General features: G+C 49.8%; 3 protein-coding genes across 3 annotated transcripts; all 3 read right to left on the reverse strand.

Moving 5' to 3' along the window:
* Positions 1-535: 535 nt before the first annotated feature.
* On the reverse strand, positions 536-1350 carry CONPUDRAFT_137677 (class I glutamine amidotransferase-like protein; the record flags this gene model as incomplete). The annotated part of the gene is made up of 1 exon (XM_007771245.1): positions 536-1350. Exon 1 carries the CDS (start codon positions 1250-1252, stop codon positions 536-538), a length of 717 nt encoding a protein of 238 aa, XP_007769435.1. The 5' UTR covers positions 1253-1350.
* Positions 1351-3264: 1914 nt separating this feature from the next.
* On the reverse strand, positions 3265-4046 carry CONPUDRAFT_166004 (uncharacterized protein). Its single transcript, XM_007771246.1, has 2 exons — positions 3670-4046; positions 3265-3612 (listed from the first exon to the last, which is right to left on the reverse strand). The coding sequence occupies exons 1-2, from the start codon at positions 4007-4009 to the stop codon at positions 3518-3520; spliced, it is 435 nt and encodes a 144-aa protein (XP_007769436.1). The 5' UTR covers positions 4010-4046; the 3' UTR covers positions 3265-3517.
* A 5730-nt stretch (positions 4047-9776) lies between these two features.
* Positions 9777-12359, reverse strand: CONPUDRAFT_144564 (uncharacterized protein). The gene is made up of 4 exons (XM_007771247.1): positions 11786-12359; positions 11078-11658; positions 10779-11022; positions 9777-10723 (listed from the first exon to the last, which is right to left on the reverse strand). Exons 1-4 carry the CDS (start codon positions 11867-11869, stop codon positions 9956-9958), a joined length of 1677 nt encoding a protein of 558 aa, XP_007769437.1. The 5' UTR covers positions 11870-12359; the 3' UTR covers positions 9777-9955.
* Positions 12360-12420: the final 61 nt, after the last annotated feature.

A 12420-nucleotide genomic window follows, 5' to 3' on the forward strand; every position in this document is an offset into this window, starting at 1 on the left:
AGTATACCCGATTGTGCAGGTTGTCTTCACTTTACGTTTCCGGACTTCTGTTGTCACCTTGAATTTAGTTTGATACATCAATGTTATACCCTGCCTATCACTACTACCGCCTACTTCAAAAACTGATTACAATACGCAAAGTAGAACACACGAGAGCGATGACATAGACTCGACGAAGCTTATACAAATCAACCAAAGAGATAGAGGCACGCCCCACGTGTCACCAAACGTTGCGGCTCATCCTTTTATATCCACAAACATCCGAGTCTTACGATAAACCTCTGAAAGGGTTTACAGCTTCGCACAATAGGAGGGTGTCTAGCAAGCATGCCCGGATGGTAGTAGTACATATTTATTCAACGAGTTAGTTGCAACGCAGCCAACACAACAGGAGAGAAGGTTTGATATGATCTAACGGCACATAGTAGAGTCAGTGATGTGAGTAATGATTGTTTCTGCGCTTTAAATACTGCTTTACATGCCGTCACTAAGTTTTACATCATCGTATAGAATATCGACATCGATACGTTCTCGTCTAAGCGTTCTCCCTCCATGTATACTCCATGATCTCTGCAATCTTCAACGCTGTGTCCCGCCCATACTTCTCGCTGACGAAAAACAGCGTCGCGTCAATCCCACAACTCACCCCGCCCGAGCTGATCACCCGTACGCCGTGCGCATTCCTCCCGCCATCCGCCCACCGTACCCGCGGCTCCTTGCCCTCTACAGGACCCACAAACGTCGATCCCTTCGCCGTCCCCGGGTTCCTCTCCTTATACCCAGCAAGAATCTCCTGCAGCGCGTCGTACGACATAAAGTGCGTCGTCACCTTGAGCCCGTCAAACAGCCCCCGATACGCGAGCTTCAGCGCGCCCGTGCACACGCTCAGCATCACGCGCTCCGTGCCGTCCTCCATCGGGCCGAGCTTGCAGAACGCCTCCGCGACCTCGAGCAGCCCGTCGAAGTGCGTCTCGCCTTCCTTGAGGTACGGCATGATGTAGCCGGCGTACGCGCCGGGCACGAGGAGGACGGCGAAGGAGCTGATTGTGGCGAGCGCCTCTGCATGCGTGATGTCCCTCTGCACCCTGTAGCCCTGGCCCGCACGCGTGTGCTCGTCCGCGGCAGCGATGGTGACGTTGTAAGGGACTGGGAAGCCCCCGCTGCAGAGCACCTCGATCGGGCCATTCATATCGAGGTTGTCGAAGTTGGGGAAGGGGAGGCAGAGGACGCGGAGCTCTTTTTGTTCGGACATGATGCGTGGAGAAAAGGCTGTGTGTTGAATGTAGGCGAGGTGGTTCTGGTTGGAGAGTAGAACGTGTGCGGAAGGCGAAGGGGTTCTCCTGATCAATGCCCTAAAACATTGCACTTATGTATTCGACGCCAATGCACCTTGGACGGACTCGTGATCAAGTGGGCGTAGACTGACCTCCCCGAGGCGCCCACCTATCTCATGTCCGACTCGGCAGTCTTACTCATCTGACATCGGGCTGATTGGCAGGCCGGGGACGAAGAAGACAAGCCGCGTACATCCATTGACGCATCGCTAAATAATCAGACACGGAGGGCTACAAGCGAGAGTAAACTGTATCGATTAGAGCCCGTTGTGAGAGAAATCAAAGCGCCGCAATGTCTTATCCCGAAGCCTCGAAGGAGAGAATGGTTGACTTGTGCAAGTCTCCGGTCCAGTCATGCAGAGGGTTGAAGTGTGAGTACCGCGTGTCGCCGTAATACACCATGCGGTACAGTCTGCGCTGGTTGCACATCAATGAGATGGTTGCAGGGGAAGGGCCCGAATAGCAGAACAGGTTTACAGATTGCGAGCAAGATGAGCACGGTGGTAGACGTAGGACGGAATATTGATATCCAGGAAGCTGCGCAAGTAGAAAGGAATGCCTCCAGAGCTGGTGAGCTATGTTACCCAGGATGCACATGCGCGAAGGATAGGCTGGTACGTAGCTGTCGCCAAGATCTCGTAATGCCAATATGTCGCGCGGAAAAAGGTCTGCATGCGTGTTCGACGGAATTGGCAACGATGAGGCTATGGTGACGTGGCGAGGGGTGTCGCACAATCTTGCCAACGATGGCGTGCTCTAGATACTGAGCATACCGGTATTAGCAAGGCCACGTACGCTGAGGGCAACGGAGCTGACGTCGGCATCGAGGAATAGCTTTGCCCTGGGGATACGGGATGCTAGTAGACGCGAGAGATAAGCAAGTGACTCTGAACGACGGACTGGAGCTTTGTTAACGCGTGGGAACTTTCCAGCTGCAACAGCAAGAACCCGACGGCAGTCTCGACATATCAGGAGTCGCCAATGACTGATACCAAGACGAGAGCTGCGGTGAATCTGTTGAGTAGTAGAAGCGACAGTCGGCGTAGTCGGGGTAAGGGTACCTGCCATGGCGGTGTCGGCAAGTGTCGTACGGGGCGCTTACAAGGTGTCGACTAGAGTCGTGTCCCAAGACGGCGCGATCGAGGAGTCACCAAGAATACTCCAGGGTTGAACGCAGGAAGCTAAAGAGGTAACCATTGGTGAATGGTAGTGACGCCATCCATATGATGAAGACGATACTGTGTGCCGCTGAGGGAAGAGACACATTGGTTTGTATATATGTCGATGAGGAAGCGATAGAATGTCCGGAGCGAATTATGATGAAGCATGGGAGTGTGGCAGATTTGCCAGAGCTGCTAGGACGCGGTCGCTGGGGGAAGAGAAGAGAAAGAATATTGACGGAGAGGATCTTATATCAGCAGGAGAGAAACAGCGTGCGCAATTTTGCCTCATTGAAGCCCTGCAATTGCCTCACTTGGTCACATCAGTCACGTTAATCACAAACTCACAGTCAGTTATCACGCTGTGACAGCCTTGCTTATTCTGTCCGAGAAATGATCTTAACATCATGAACAGTGGCTAGTTGTAGGTGAGAAGCGAAGGGCGTGTCTTAGGCGTGTATATACATACATGACACAGAACATCAGCATCTTCAATGCCGGCGTTGATACTTTCAGGTCGCTCGAGTCAGCTTCAGCATACGCGGCTGGCAGTCACGAAGCCCCTATAAGGACGCAAAGGACGCAGTGCTCGTCGACTCGGGATTGACCAGCCACGAACAACTTGAACTGAGAAGAGTTTGAGTTGCTGGTTACCCACGTCCAAGCGACATGGCATCTCTCGGAGCCCGCGTTTCTTGCTCATCACAGCAAAACATTGTATAATCGCTGCGAAAGTGAAAGCGCTGCAACGCTCAGTGGCCTCCGAATAGGATCAGAAACGAATAACGCGCCAAATTATATTTGCTCGAATCCCCGAGCTCGCCAAGTAGAAATCCTATGTACTGTAAGCTCGAAAAATGTTAGGCTCGTACTGCAAGAAAGATGTCCATGAATGAAGGTAAAGGTGAGTCAAATGAAGGTACGTCTTTGGGGGAGAACAGCGAACAGTGAGTCAAGTGTTCATAGCAAACCTCCAACGTGTTCCAGCATCTCAAGATGTCTCCTTTCTCTTCCCCCTCTCCTTTAAGGGCCACAGTCGAGTCTGAAGCTCTGGCCAGCTGTAGACATGTCGGCCATGCACGTGGGCTCCTCGGCCAACTTGGCACCTACACCGGTTCCTGTATGTGGTCAGCTGAGACTTTCCAAAGGCGAACAAGGATCGAATAAGGACTCACCGGTGCAATTCGCTTCAGGGAAGATGCTGAGGGAACAAGGACCAGTGGCAGCGAGGTGGTTGGCTTGCTGGAAGTACGACGTGAAGATATAGCCAGGAGCGAAACAGTGCCCGGTAGTGACATTATAGCTCGTTGCCTGGCCGGTCTGGTCTTTCGGGTTCTGGGTCTGACGGCAGCCTTCGTACTTGTAGGGGATGAAGTGGACCTCGGCGGGGTCCGACGTAGGGCTGGACGAGGGAGCGGAGGTGGTGGTAGACGGTGAAATCGTCACGGTGGTCGTGACGGGAGTGGCGACTGCAGCAAGGGCCACGGAGAGAACGAGGGCAGCAGATGCGAGCATAATGACTGTTCTGAAGTTTGGAGAGAACGAGGGAGGTTGCGGGAAGCTTAAGAGAGAGACGGACGTGTCAAGGGTTTTATACTGTGTCGAAGAAGGTTAGATTCAAGGCGGTCGAACCCGACCACATGGCATAGAATCCGACGGCGCAAACACCCCTTCAACGACGTGACGCGTGTGTTCGTATCATGGTGGCGGTGTTGCGTCGGCAACCGCGTCGGCAGCCAATGACCGCGAAAAATCTCGTTCAGCTCCTTAAAGTTGCCGTAAAGCCTCCTTTCAACTCCCTCTCATGCGCCAGCTAGCGCGAGAGCTCGCATGTAACGGAAAATTCTAAGTACTCTTATACGTAACTATTGGGAAGTATTCGCTCTCTACTACTCGGCAGCTGTCTTGAGATGTAATCTTTGCCTCATGCGGATTCTTTGCCAGGTCATGGCACGCTGATATGCGGCGAACTTTTTTCTCATAAGGACATCTTACGCCGTCACAACTCTAAAATCTCTCACTCGACATCATTCGTCTACGCATCCTGCCGCGAACTCGAGGTACGCCCTACTATTATGTCGTGGCAGTCAGCATCCTCCATTCCTAGAGTCAAATGGTGCTCTAGGGAGCAGCGCATTTCCATACCTCCTTGGGATGGACAGAACTTCTCGAACGAATGCTTCACGATCATAACTCCCGTGGTCCATAAGCAGCGAAACTAGGTAAGAATATATTCGGCTTTCCCCCTGAATTAGCGTGTCTGGTATGCATCACTTACTAGCTTAGCGCAGGCTCGTGTCATGCATGCCAAGATCTGACTGTTGTGCCATTTCGGCTATGGTTTTGTCGTATTTAATCACTTGTCACACAAATTTACGCGCCAAACGAATGCTCGAAGTGTGGCAGTAGCAACGTTCTGTTGTTTGGACGCCCGACTGGATTCTGACCTAGTGCTTCGTGGGTAGCATATTGCGAATAAGTACAATGCACATCGCGCTGAGAGGGTAAAATGTGCTTATCGTGACGGAGGATCTGAGAGACATATTCGGCAATGCTCGAATGGTACGTCTCCCAAGTCCACCGAAAGTGGTCTCTACGTCGTATAGTAGGGAAATGAGCCATCCCGTGATGTAAACTTCACCGACAAAACCAAAGTTAGCTGTGTGGCGAGGCTTCAACGACATGCTCTCTACACCCCCATCTGTAACTGAATGGCAGTTAACACCCTTTCCTCCAAGCGTATAGAATACCGGTCAGCTGTTGGCCGAAGCCTCCTGAGGATATCATGGTGCCGAATTGACACTATCCTAGATCCATGCCCAAGAAGCCTACCATCGAAGTGATCAACACCGATTTACTACCACCCCTCCTAATTCTCATTAGGAAGATCTTACTTCTTTGGAATGTGTGTACGTTCCTTCACAGTCAGTAATGATATGTATTAACTTCATGAATCGTTTAGTTTCCATCTTAATTGTGGTCACTAAGCTTAAGGAAACCATGATATCGTGGTATCTATAGCGTGTAGAAGCAAAAGTCGACTTCTGGTTTCCCTTTGTTGATGTACGTACACTTCTTGTTCGTGTAGTATCCGTGTGCAACGGTGCAAGCAATGCCCGTTGGTGAATGAATGTAGGCACATTTTGTACACCATGCCAAGTCATCTTCACGGGGCACCAGTACATGCACCCGCGTACGTCAAAACGTTCAAGCGCCTTCCTGCAGTCCAAATATAAGGTATGTGGCGTTCACGAGTACGGGTGTTATTCATTCGGATAAAACCAAGCATCTTCTGAACGTAAGATGGGCTGATGTGCATAGCAAGGGGGTCCTTCGACTCGAGTAATTCTTCTCACCACGATCCCTTATTACTGAGTGATCATTGTGCACGACTAGCAAAGCACTGATTCTCTGTTATTCCGCGCTGGAGTCTACTACAGCAGATGAGTCTCTCTTATTACAGCAGCGGTTGGCTCGAGTAAGCCCCCAATATTTTCCAAACGTCAACACACTGGCACTTACTGTGGCATTCTTTTTGTAGTACTTGACCTGTACGTATTTGGCACCATTTTGGCGAAGGGGCGGTCCGAGGCCTGATCTCTGTGGCAGGCATAGGAACTAGTGCGCTCGTGAGCAGTTCCGCTGAATACTATGTATACTCATTGACATGGAATATGTCATATGAGGTCTGGGACGTTTTGATATCCCTTGATATTGAAATCGCCTACATGTGGTGCTGTTCGTGGTCGTTGGTCGAACTCTTTTACCTAGTGATAAGATACGGCAATTGTGCTATGGCAGCGGTCGAGATGTGGTTCTGTAAGAGCTATAGTTTCTACTTTTGTCGATGTCAAATCTCATCTACTCTCTTCTCGTGAAGTGGTAGTTTCTCCTGACAGTGGCCCGGCATGCATTCGTACAGGTTCTATAGCACTTTGTGAGATCCTCTTCTGTCATAAAAGAAAATAATCTCAACTCTGACACGTACAGTTCTTCATATTATTCTTTTGATATTATCAGAACGTGAGGATTCATTATGACTCAAGATTTAGGCGACTTTGATCTTCCTTAGTCGTGCTCTTGTTTCGTATATGGGTATTGTGGGAAAGAAAGTGGACTATCAGCGTTTTTCTTGCCCTCGTGTCTTTGACCGGTGGTTCAGTAGCAGTGTGCACTGCTTCAAGATTCATCCGATTAACACAACGCGGGTCTTCGTTTTTCTTCTTCTTCACAACAGTCCTTGCCAGCCTGTTACTATTTAGCTGTAACAGACGAGATCATCGGTGGCCACACCTCCGGTTGCCTTGGAATCACTCAAGCATATTGGCTGAGGCTCAGTTGGACTATGCTGTTGTGCGTTGAGACAGGTATGTGTTGATTTATATCAGAGGGTCATGACTAACGGGAGATTGATTACATCTACTAGCGTGTATTTTCTCCTGCTGCTGAGGTCCTTTCTAACTTGTGAGTGTTATGTCCCTTCGTGGGTTTGAAGGTGCGATTTACATCCCTTTTTTGCTTAGACAGGAGCATACAGACTTTGACGCGACTCTTCAAGACCATTCTCATTGATGGTAAGATCATAACTTCCAGAAATCTATCACGCCTTAGTCTTTATGCTTTCCAATTATAACAGGGTAGCTCTACTTCCGTCGCTCTACGTGGTAAGAATGGAATTGTTGTACGGATCCCACACCGATGATGCCTCTGAAGGCCTAGTTTTGGCTCTTGTAGTACCACAGCAGACGGCAAGTATGGTTTACGGCGGTGTCAAAAGAAAACGGCTAAATATTTTCCAATCGATAGAATCCTTACATCGACCTTATTCTTCTGATGAGCTTTCCTGCCGCTACCCTACACTCAATATCTGTAGCACACCTCATTTTACACTTGAAACAGGCAGCAGATCGGTTATATATGGGAGATACCATGACGTTTGTGTTATCAACATTTCGAGCGTAGCTTATAATCTGAATCTCGGTGATGGACAACTGTGAGGCCGTTCTGTCTTAACGTCAATGATGCACATTATTTGTTATTTGCCTCTCGCTGTTGAAATTCATTCATAATGGAGGTACGATAGTCTCCCGACCGCAATCTATGCATTGAGCTGTCAGATCAACGCGGTAAGATAATGGTGCATTACGACTGCTATGCTAGAGGGCTGAGAAAGATGTCAATGTACAAGTGCACAATGCAATACCTAAAGCATGCTGAAGTACATTGGACAAAGTCCACAACCCTAACCCGCCCCCGATTATACCCGATTTCCTCGCCATTCGCTGATATACGCAATCCAAGCATGCTACAGCCGATTTTGGTGGACCGAGACTGCAGCAGAACAGATGCAGAAAACGGGGAGTTTTTTATTATAAAGGAGGCACGAAGCAATGCCCACGAGACTTTGATGGACGGCTGCATTCACGCAGATATCATCTATGCAAACACACGGTGGCCATAGAAGCTATCTACATGTATCGATCGGGGCCCTAAAACGTTCGAGCCCACTCGCCCCGCCGTAGGGTAAAAATATGCATGTTCTGAACGTAAGATGTCCCATGGATGTCAAAAAGAGTGCTCTGACTGGCTCAAGAATTCCCACCATGATCACTTATTACTGAGAATCCCTTGAGTGGATTCGCTACTACAACGGGCGAAAGCTGGTTATTGGTGCTTTCCCCATGTCGGATTCAACTCAAGCAGATCAATCCCTCTTGCTCCAACAGCAGCTGGTTCGAGTAAGTCCCAACTCGGAAATGATGACAGATTCTACAAGTTGGAACTCACCAGAGCAACTTTGTCCGTAGTACTTGACTTGTACGTGTCTGACTCCCTGCAAATGGACCTTGGATATCTGATCACTGCGGCAGGTGTAGGAACTAGTGCGCTGGTGAGAGCATTTCGGTGTACGGTGTTTACTAATTAACGCAGGGTATATGAGGCATGGGATGTTTTGACATCTCTAAGTGACGAAATCGAGTACATATGGAGCTGCCCATGGTCGCTCGTCAAGTTCTTGTACGTAGGTACAAGATATGGGAGCTGTGCTGCCGCAGCCATCGAAATGTGGCTCTGTACGTACGTCTGCTTGTTCTGTATGGTTTTGCTTACTTCTTTGAAGTGGTAATCTCTCCTGAAATCAGCGGTGAAGCGTGCACCCGGGCGGCCGCGGTGATACTCTGTAAGTCCCTTTTACGTCTAATTGTGATTTTCTAAAGGAATGAGGGCGCAGTTCTTTATATTACCGTTGTAGAATTATCGGAACGTAAGGACCTCTCGCCTCTATATGTGTCTCTATGGCAGTTTGACATGCTCTAGTCATCCTTCTGATCCGTCTATGGGTGGTATGGGAAAGAAAACAGGTCGTAGGCATTTTCCTTGGTGCATTGTCTTTGACCAATGGCGCCATAGCAATCTACACTGCTGCGAGATTCACTGAAGAGATGCAAGGCTAGTAAATTTACGGAACTTGTTCGCGTTAGTCCCTTAACCTAATGCGTATCTAGCTGTGATAGATGAGAGCGTTAGCGTTCACTCCTCTGGTTGCCTGGAAGTTACTCAAGGAAATTGGCTCAAGCTGAGCTGGGGCATGCTACTGTGCGTCGAGACAGGTATGCAGTAATTTCCTCTGGAAGGCTTTGCTTGGGTTACAAGACATCGGTACTCGATCAGCGTGTCTTGTTCTCCTGTTGATAAAATCATATCAAACATGTAAGTTTGCTACGTTTTCTCGGGCAATTAACGGAGACGTCACTTACTTATTTATCTTTCCCCCAAGACAAGAGCTTAAGAAGTTTGACACGGCTTTATAAAACCATCCTTACTGACGGTAAGACTAAATCTCTTCATCCATTACACGATCCGCTCTAATCCTAACATCACCAGGGTCGCTTTACTTTGTTTCTCTATGCGGTACAAACATACCCATCGTATAAAAGGCTGGCGTTAATCACATCTTTTAAGGCCTAATTATGGCTCTTGTAACAGTCCCGCAGACGGTAAGTGTGGTATAACGTGATTTACAAAGGGAGGTACTGAACTTCTTGTCGGTCGACAGAATCCATACATCAATCTTGTGCTCATTATGAGCATACCCGCCGCTATACTGCACTCAATCTTCGTAGCTCACCTCGTCCTGCACTTGAAACAAGTAGCAGATCCGTCTTACATTTACATGGAAGACAACATGTCGTTCATGCTATCAACATTTCGGGCGGGGTAGATCTATCACTTGAATATCGGAAACGAACAGTGCCACACCTCTGTATACTCGAATACGTCCGTCGTTATTAATATATTCGTACATAGTGAACATAAACTAGCCTTTTGGCCGTAACTTGTCGTTCTGTCGGCGGGCTAGCAGTGCGGTGAAGAGGGTATGATTTAGATGCTACAAGTCTGAGGGGAGATACAGTACAATGGCTACTATACAATGCAATGGCCAGGATATGCCAGATTAAATTAGTCAAAGTCCACGACGACGACCCAGCCCCGACTTCTCCAGAACGCCCAATTACTCCGCTCGATGCAGTATGTCCAACACATGCGCCCACGCACGCCGTCCCAGCAGGCCACAGCCGACTCTGGCGGACTGAGATCGCGGCAGAACAGCTTCAAGTTAGGGGAGTTCGCAACCGTCACGTTATCGATCCGGTCGTCATCAGCATACGACAGCGAGAGGGCGCCAACGTTGAGATTGTTTCCCTTTTCTGATGCGTATACGGCACGTACAGACCCGGTGATGGAGGCGGAGTTAAGGAAAAGCTGAGATTGGGGTAGGTTGGTGACATGCTGGAGGGTACATCGGATACTTTGGGAGTCGAGCTTGCGCTTGGACAGATGAGGGAAAAGAGGGATAGAGAGCTTTGCGATGACGATGTCCTGGCCATCTCTCTTGGGCTCCGAGGATGATTTCTCCCACAGCCCGGCGAGCATGAGGCTCGCGTAGTCGCCTGTAGATGATTGCTTTCCCGCGTCTTGTAGGAGAGTCGCATTCCAGAACGTGTCTTGAAGGATACAGCTCATCCACGGAAGTGACACTTCCATGTCTCCATCGACCTCGGGGCAAGACGAGAAGGGGATGTAGTCGATTGCAAGAGCGGAGATGCGAGCGTTGATGTGCATGCGATCACGGATGCGGCGATAGGTCCTCACTAGGAGAATATGGGTTCGACTCGAGATAAGTGACTGACGCCAGATAAATTCTGGGTCTGTATCGTGAGTCGAAGCCTATGTTACGATCTAGCATCAGAGGCGAAATTCAATCCCATGTATCATCACATACCTCTTCTGCATCATGCTTTGGGCGAATGAAGCACCAACGTGACGGGTCTTTGATGTCAACCAAGAGCACCCTCCCATCTTCACGCGTCCAGCTGACGACAAGGACTAAGCTCCCTGCACACGCATCGATGACATGCACGGGGGAAGGGACATGAAGCGTAAGAAGGCGTTTCAGTGTGGGATTTCCGGATGAAATCGAGGTAGAATCGTCACGATTCTCTTCACGTTGCACCGAAAAGATGTTCCTGTACGACGCAGTTGTTATCAGAAACAGTATCATGTGGACTAACATTAACTCACACAGTCCCCTGCTTGCCACCGAGTGGATACTCTGCACAAACGATGAACGCGATCCACCGCCCGTCGCTCGCATACGTCTCTACGCAGCTAAGGGAAGTGATAGTAGATCCATGAGGAGGTGCATATAGCACCTTAGATTCGACTTCGTGCTCTGGTCGGTCTAGATCCATGCTCGCCGATGAAGCCCCTAGCCCCGCCCCGTCATGGGCGGAAAGGTCCCTATCGAGGTCGCGGCACAAGATCGCGCCTGCTCGCTCCGAGATGAGCCATCTGCCGCCGCCCAGCAACGCAAACTCCTCCTCAGCACCGGTGTCGATCCTCCGCACCCGGGATGGACGGCCCGACTCGGAGCGACCTTTTCGCGATACCGAGCCCGCAGGAGGGTATTGAGGAGTGTTGTCCGATAGGGAATTAGGCCCGAACATGCCTTTCTGCACACGAGCGCTTTTGCGCAGAATGTCTTCAAGCGCCTGTGCGGACTGGGTCGGGAGCGGGCCGGGAGGGCGCGGGAGCGCCGAGCGCGCATAGAGGGCGGCCCAGACGGGCCGGGAATAGGTTACGGCGAGGAAGGAGGATGACAGCTAAGTCAGGTACACAGTCGAGAAGTCGAGAAGGTGAAACAGGGGGAGTTTGAGCGGATGAAAGAAGTATATGGCGACAACACGGTGAGTAAAGGTCGTACTGGAAGAGACAGATAAGAGGACATACGATTCGGAGGCGTAAAACATCTTGAATGTCAAGGTAAGCTAAGATATGGTAGACGATGTCGAGAGGAAGGTCTTGTAATAGCATCGCCGCTGATGAGGGGGAATTTTTTATGCTGATGCCGAGGTTAGAGTGACGAGAGGCCGTCAGACGGAGGGTGGAAGTGTTTTAAGGCGATGGCCTGTGCGGACCAAGGATGACGCGGAGAACGAGGTTCCCCGATGCTAGAGACTGGTATAGACAGGTCAATGGTGGGGACCGGTAATCGACGGGAGAGACAAGGAAAGGCAGTGCCGCAAGTCCGACGATGTGAGGAGGAGTTGAAAGAAACGAGATTTATACTGCCAAGTGAAGAGAGACAACAAGCGAAAATACGACACTGTGCTGGTGCACATCATGCGCTGCATCATAGTTCCGGTGTTACGGTGTTTGCAAATTCTAAGGTTAACGATAGAAAAGACTCAGAGAGGGGTCGCCGGCCGTTCATGATCCGTACGACCATAGTCAGCATCATCAACTCTGGTTAATGCGCTCCTAGATGGATTGAAATGAGGGTTTCGTGAGGTTTTCACAGCCGCTCAGCCTAAACCTGTGGAGCTAGAGCCCGAGGAGAGTGCAGAATTTGTATGGATTAATAC

The sequence above is a fragment of the Coniophora puteana genome, assembly GCF_000271625.1.
Source record: "Coniophora puteana RWD-64-598 SS2 unplaced genomic scaffold CONPUscaffold_7, whole genome shotgun sequence".
NCBI classification, from domain to species: domain Eukaryota; kingdom Fungi; phylum Basidiomycota; class Agaricomycetes; order Boletales; family Coniophoraceae; genus Coniophora; species Coniophora puteana.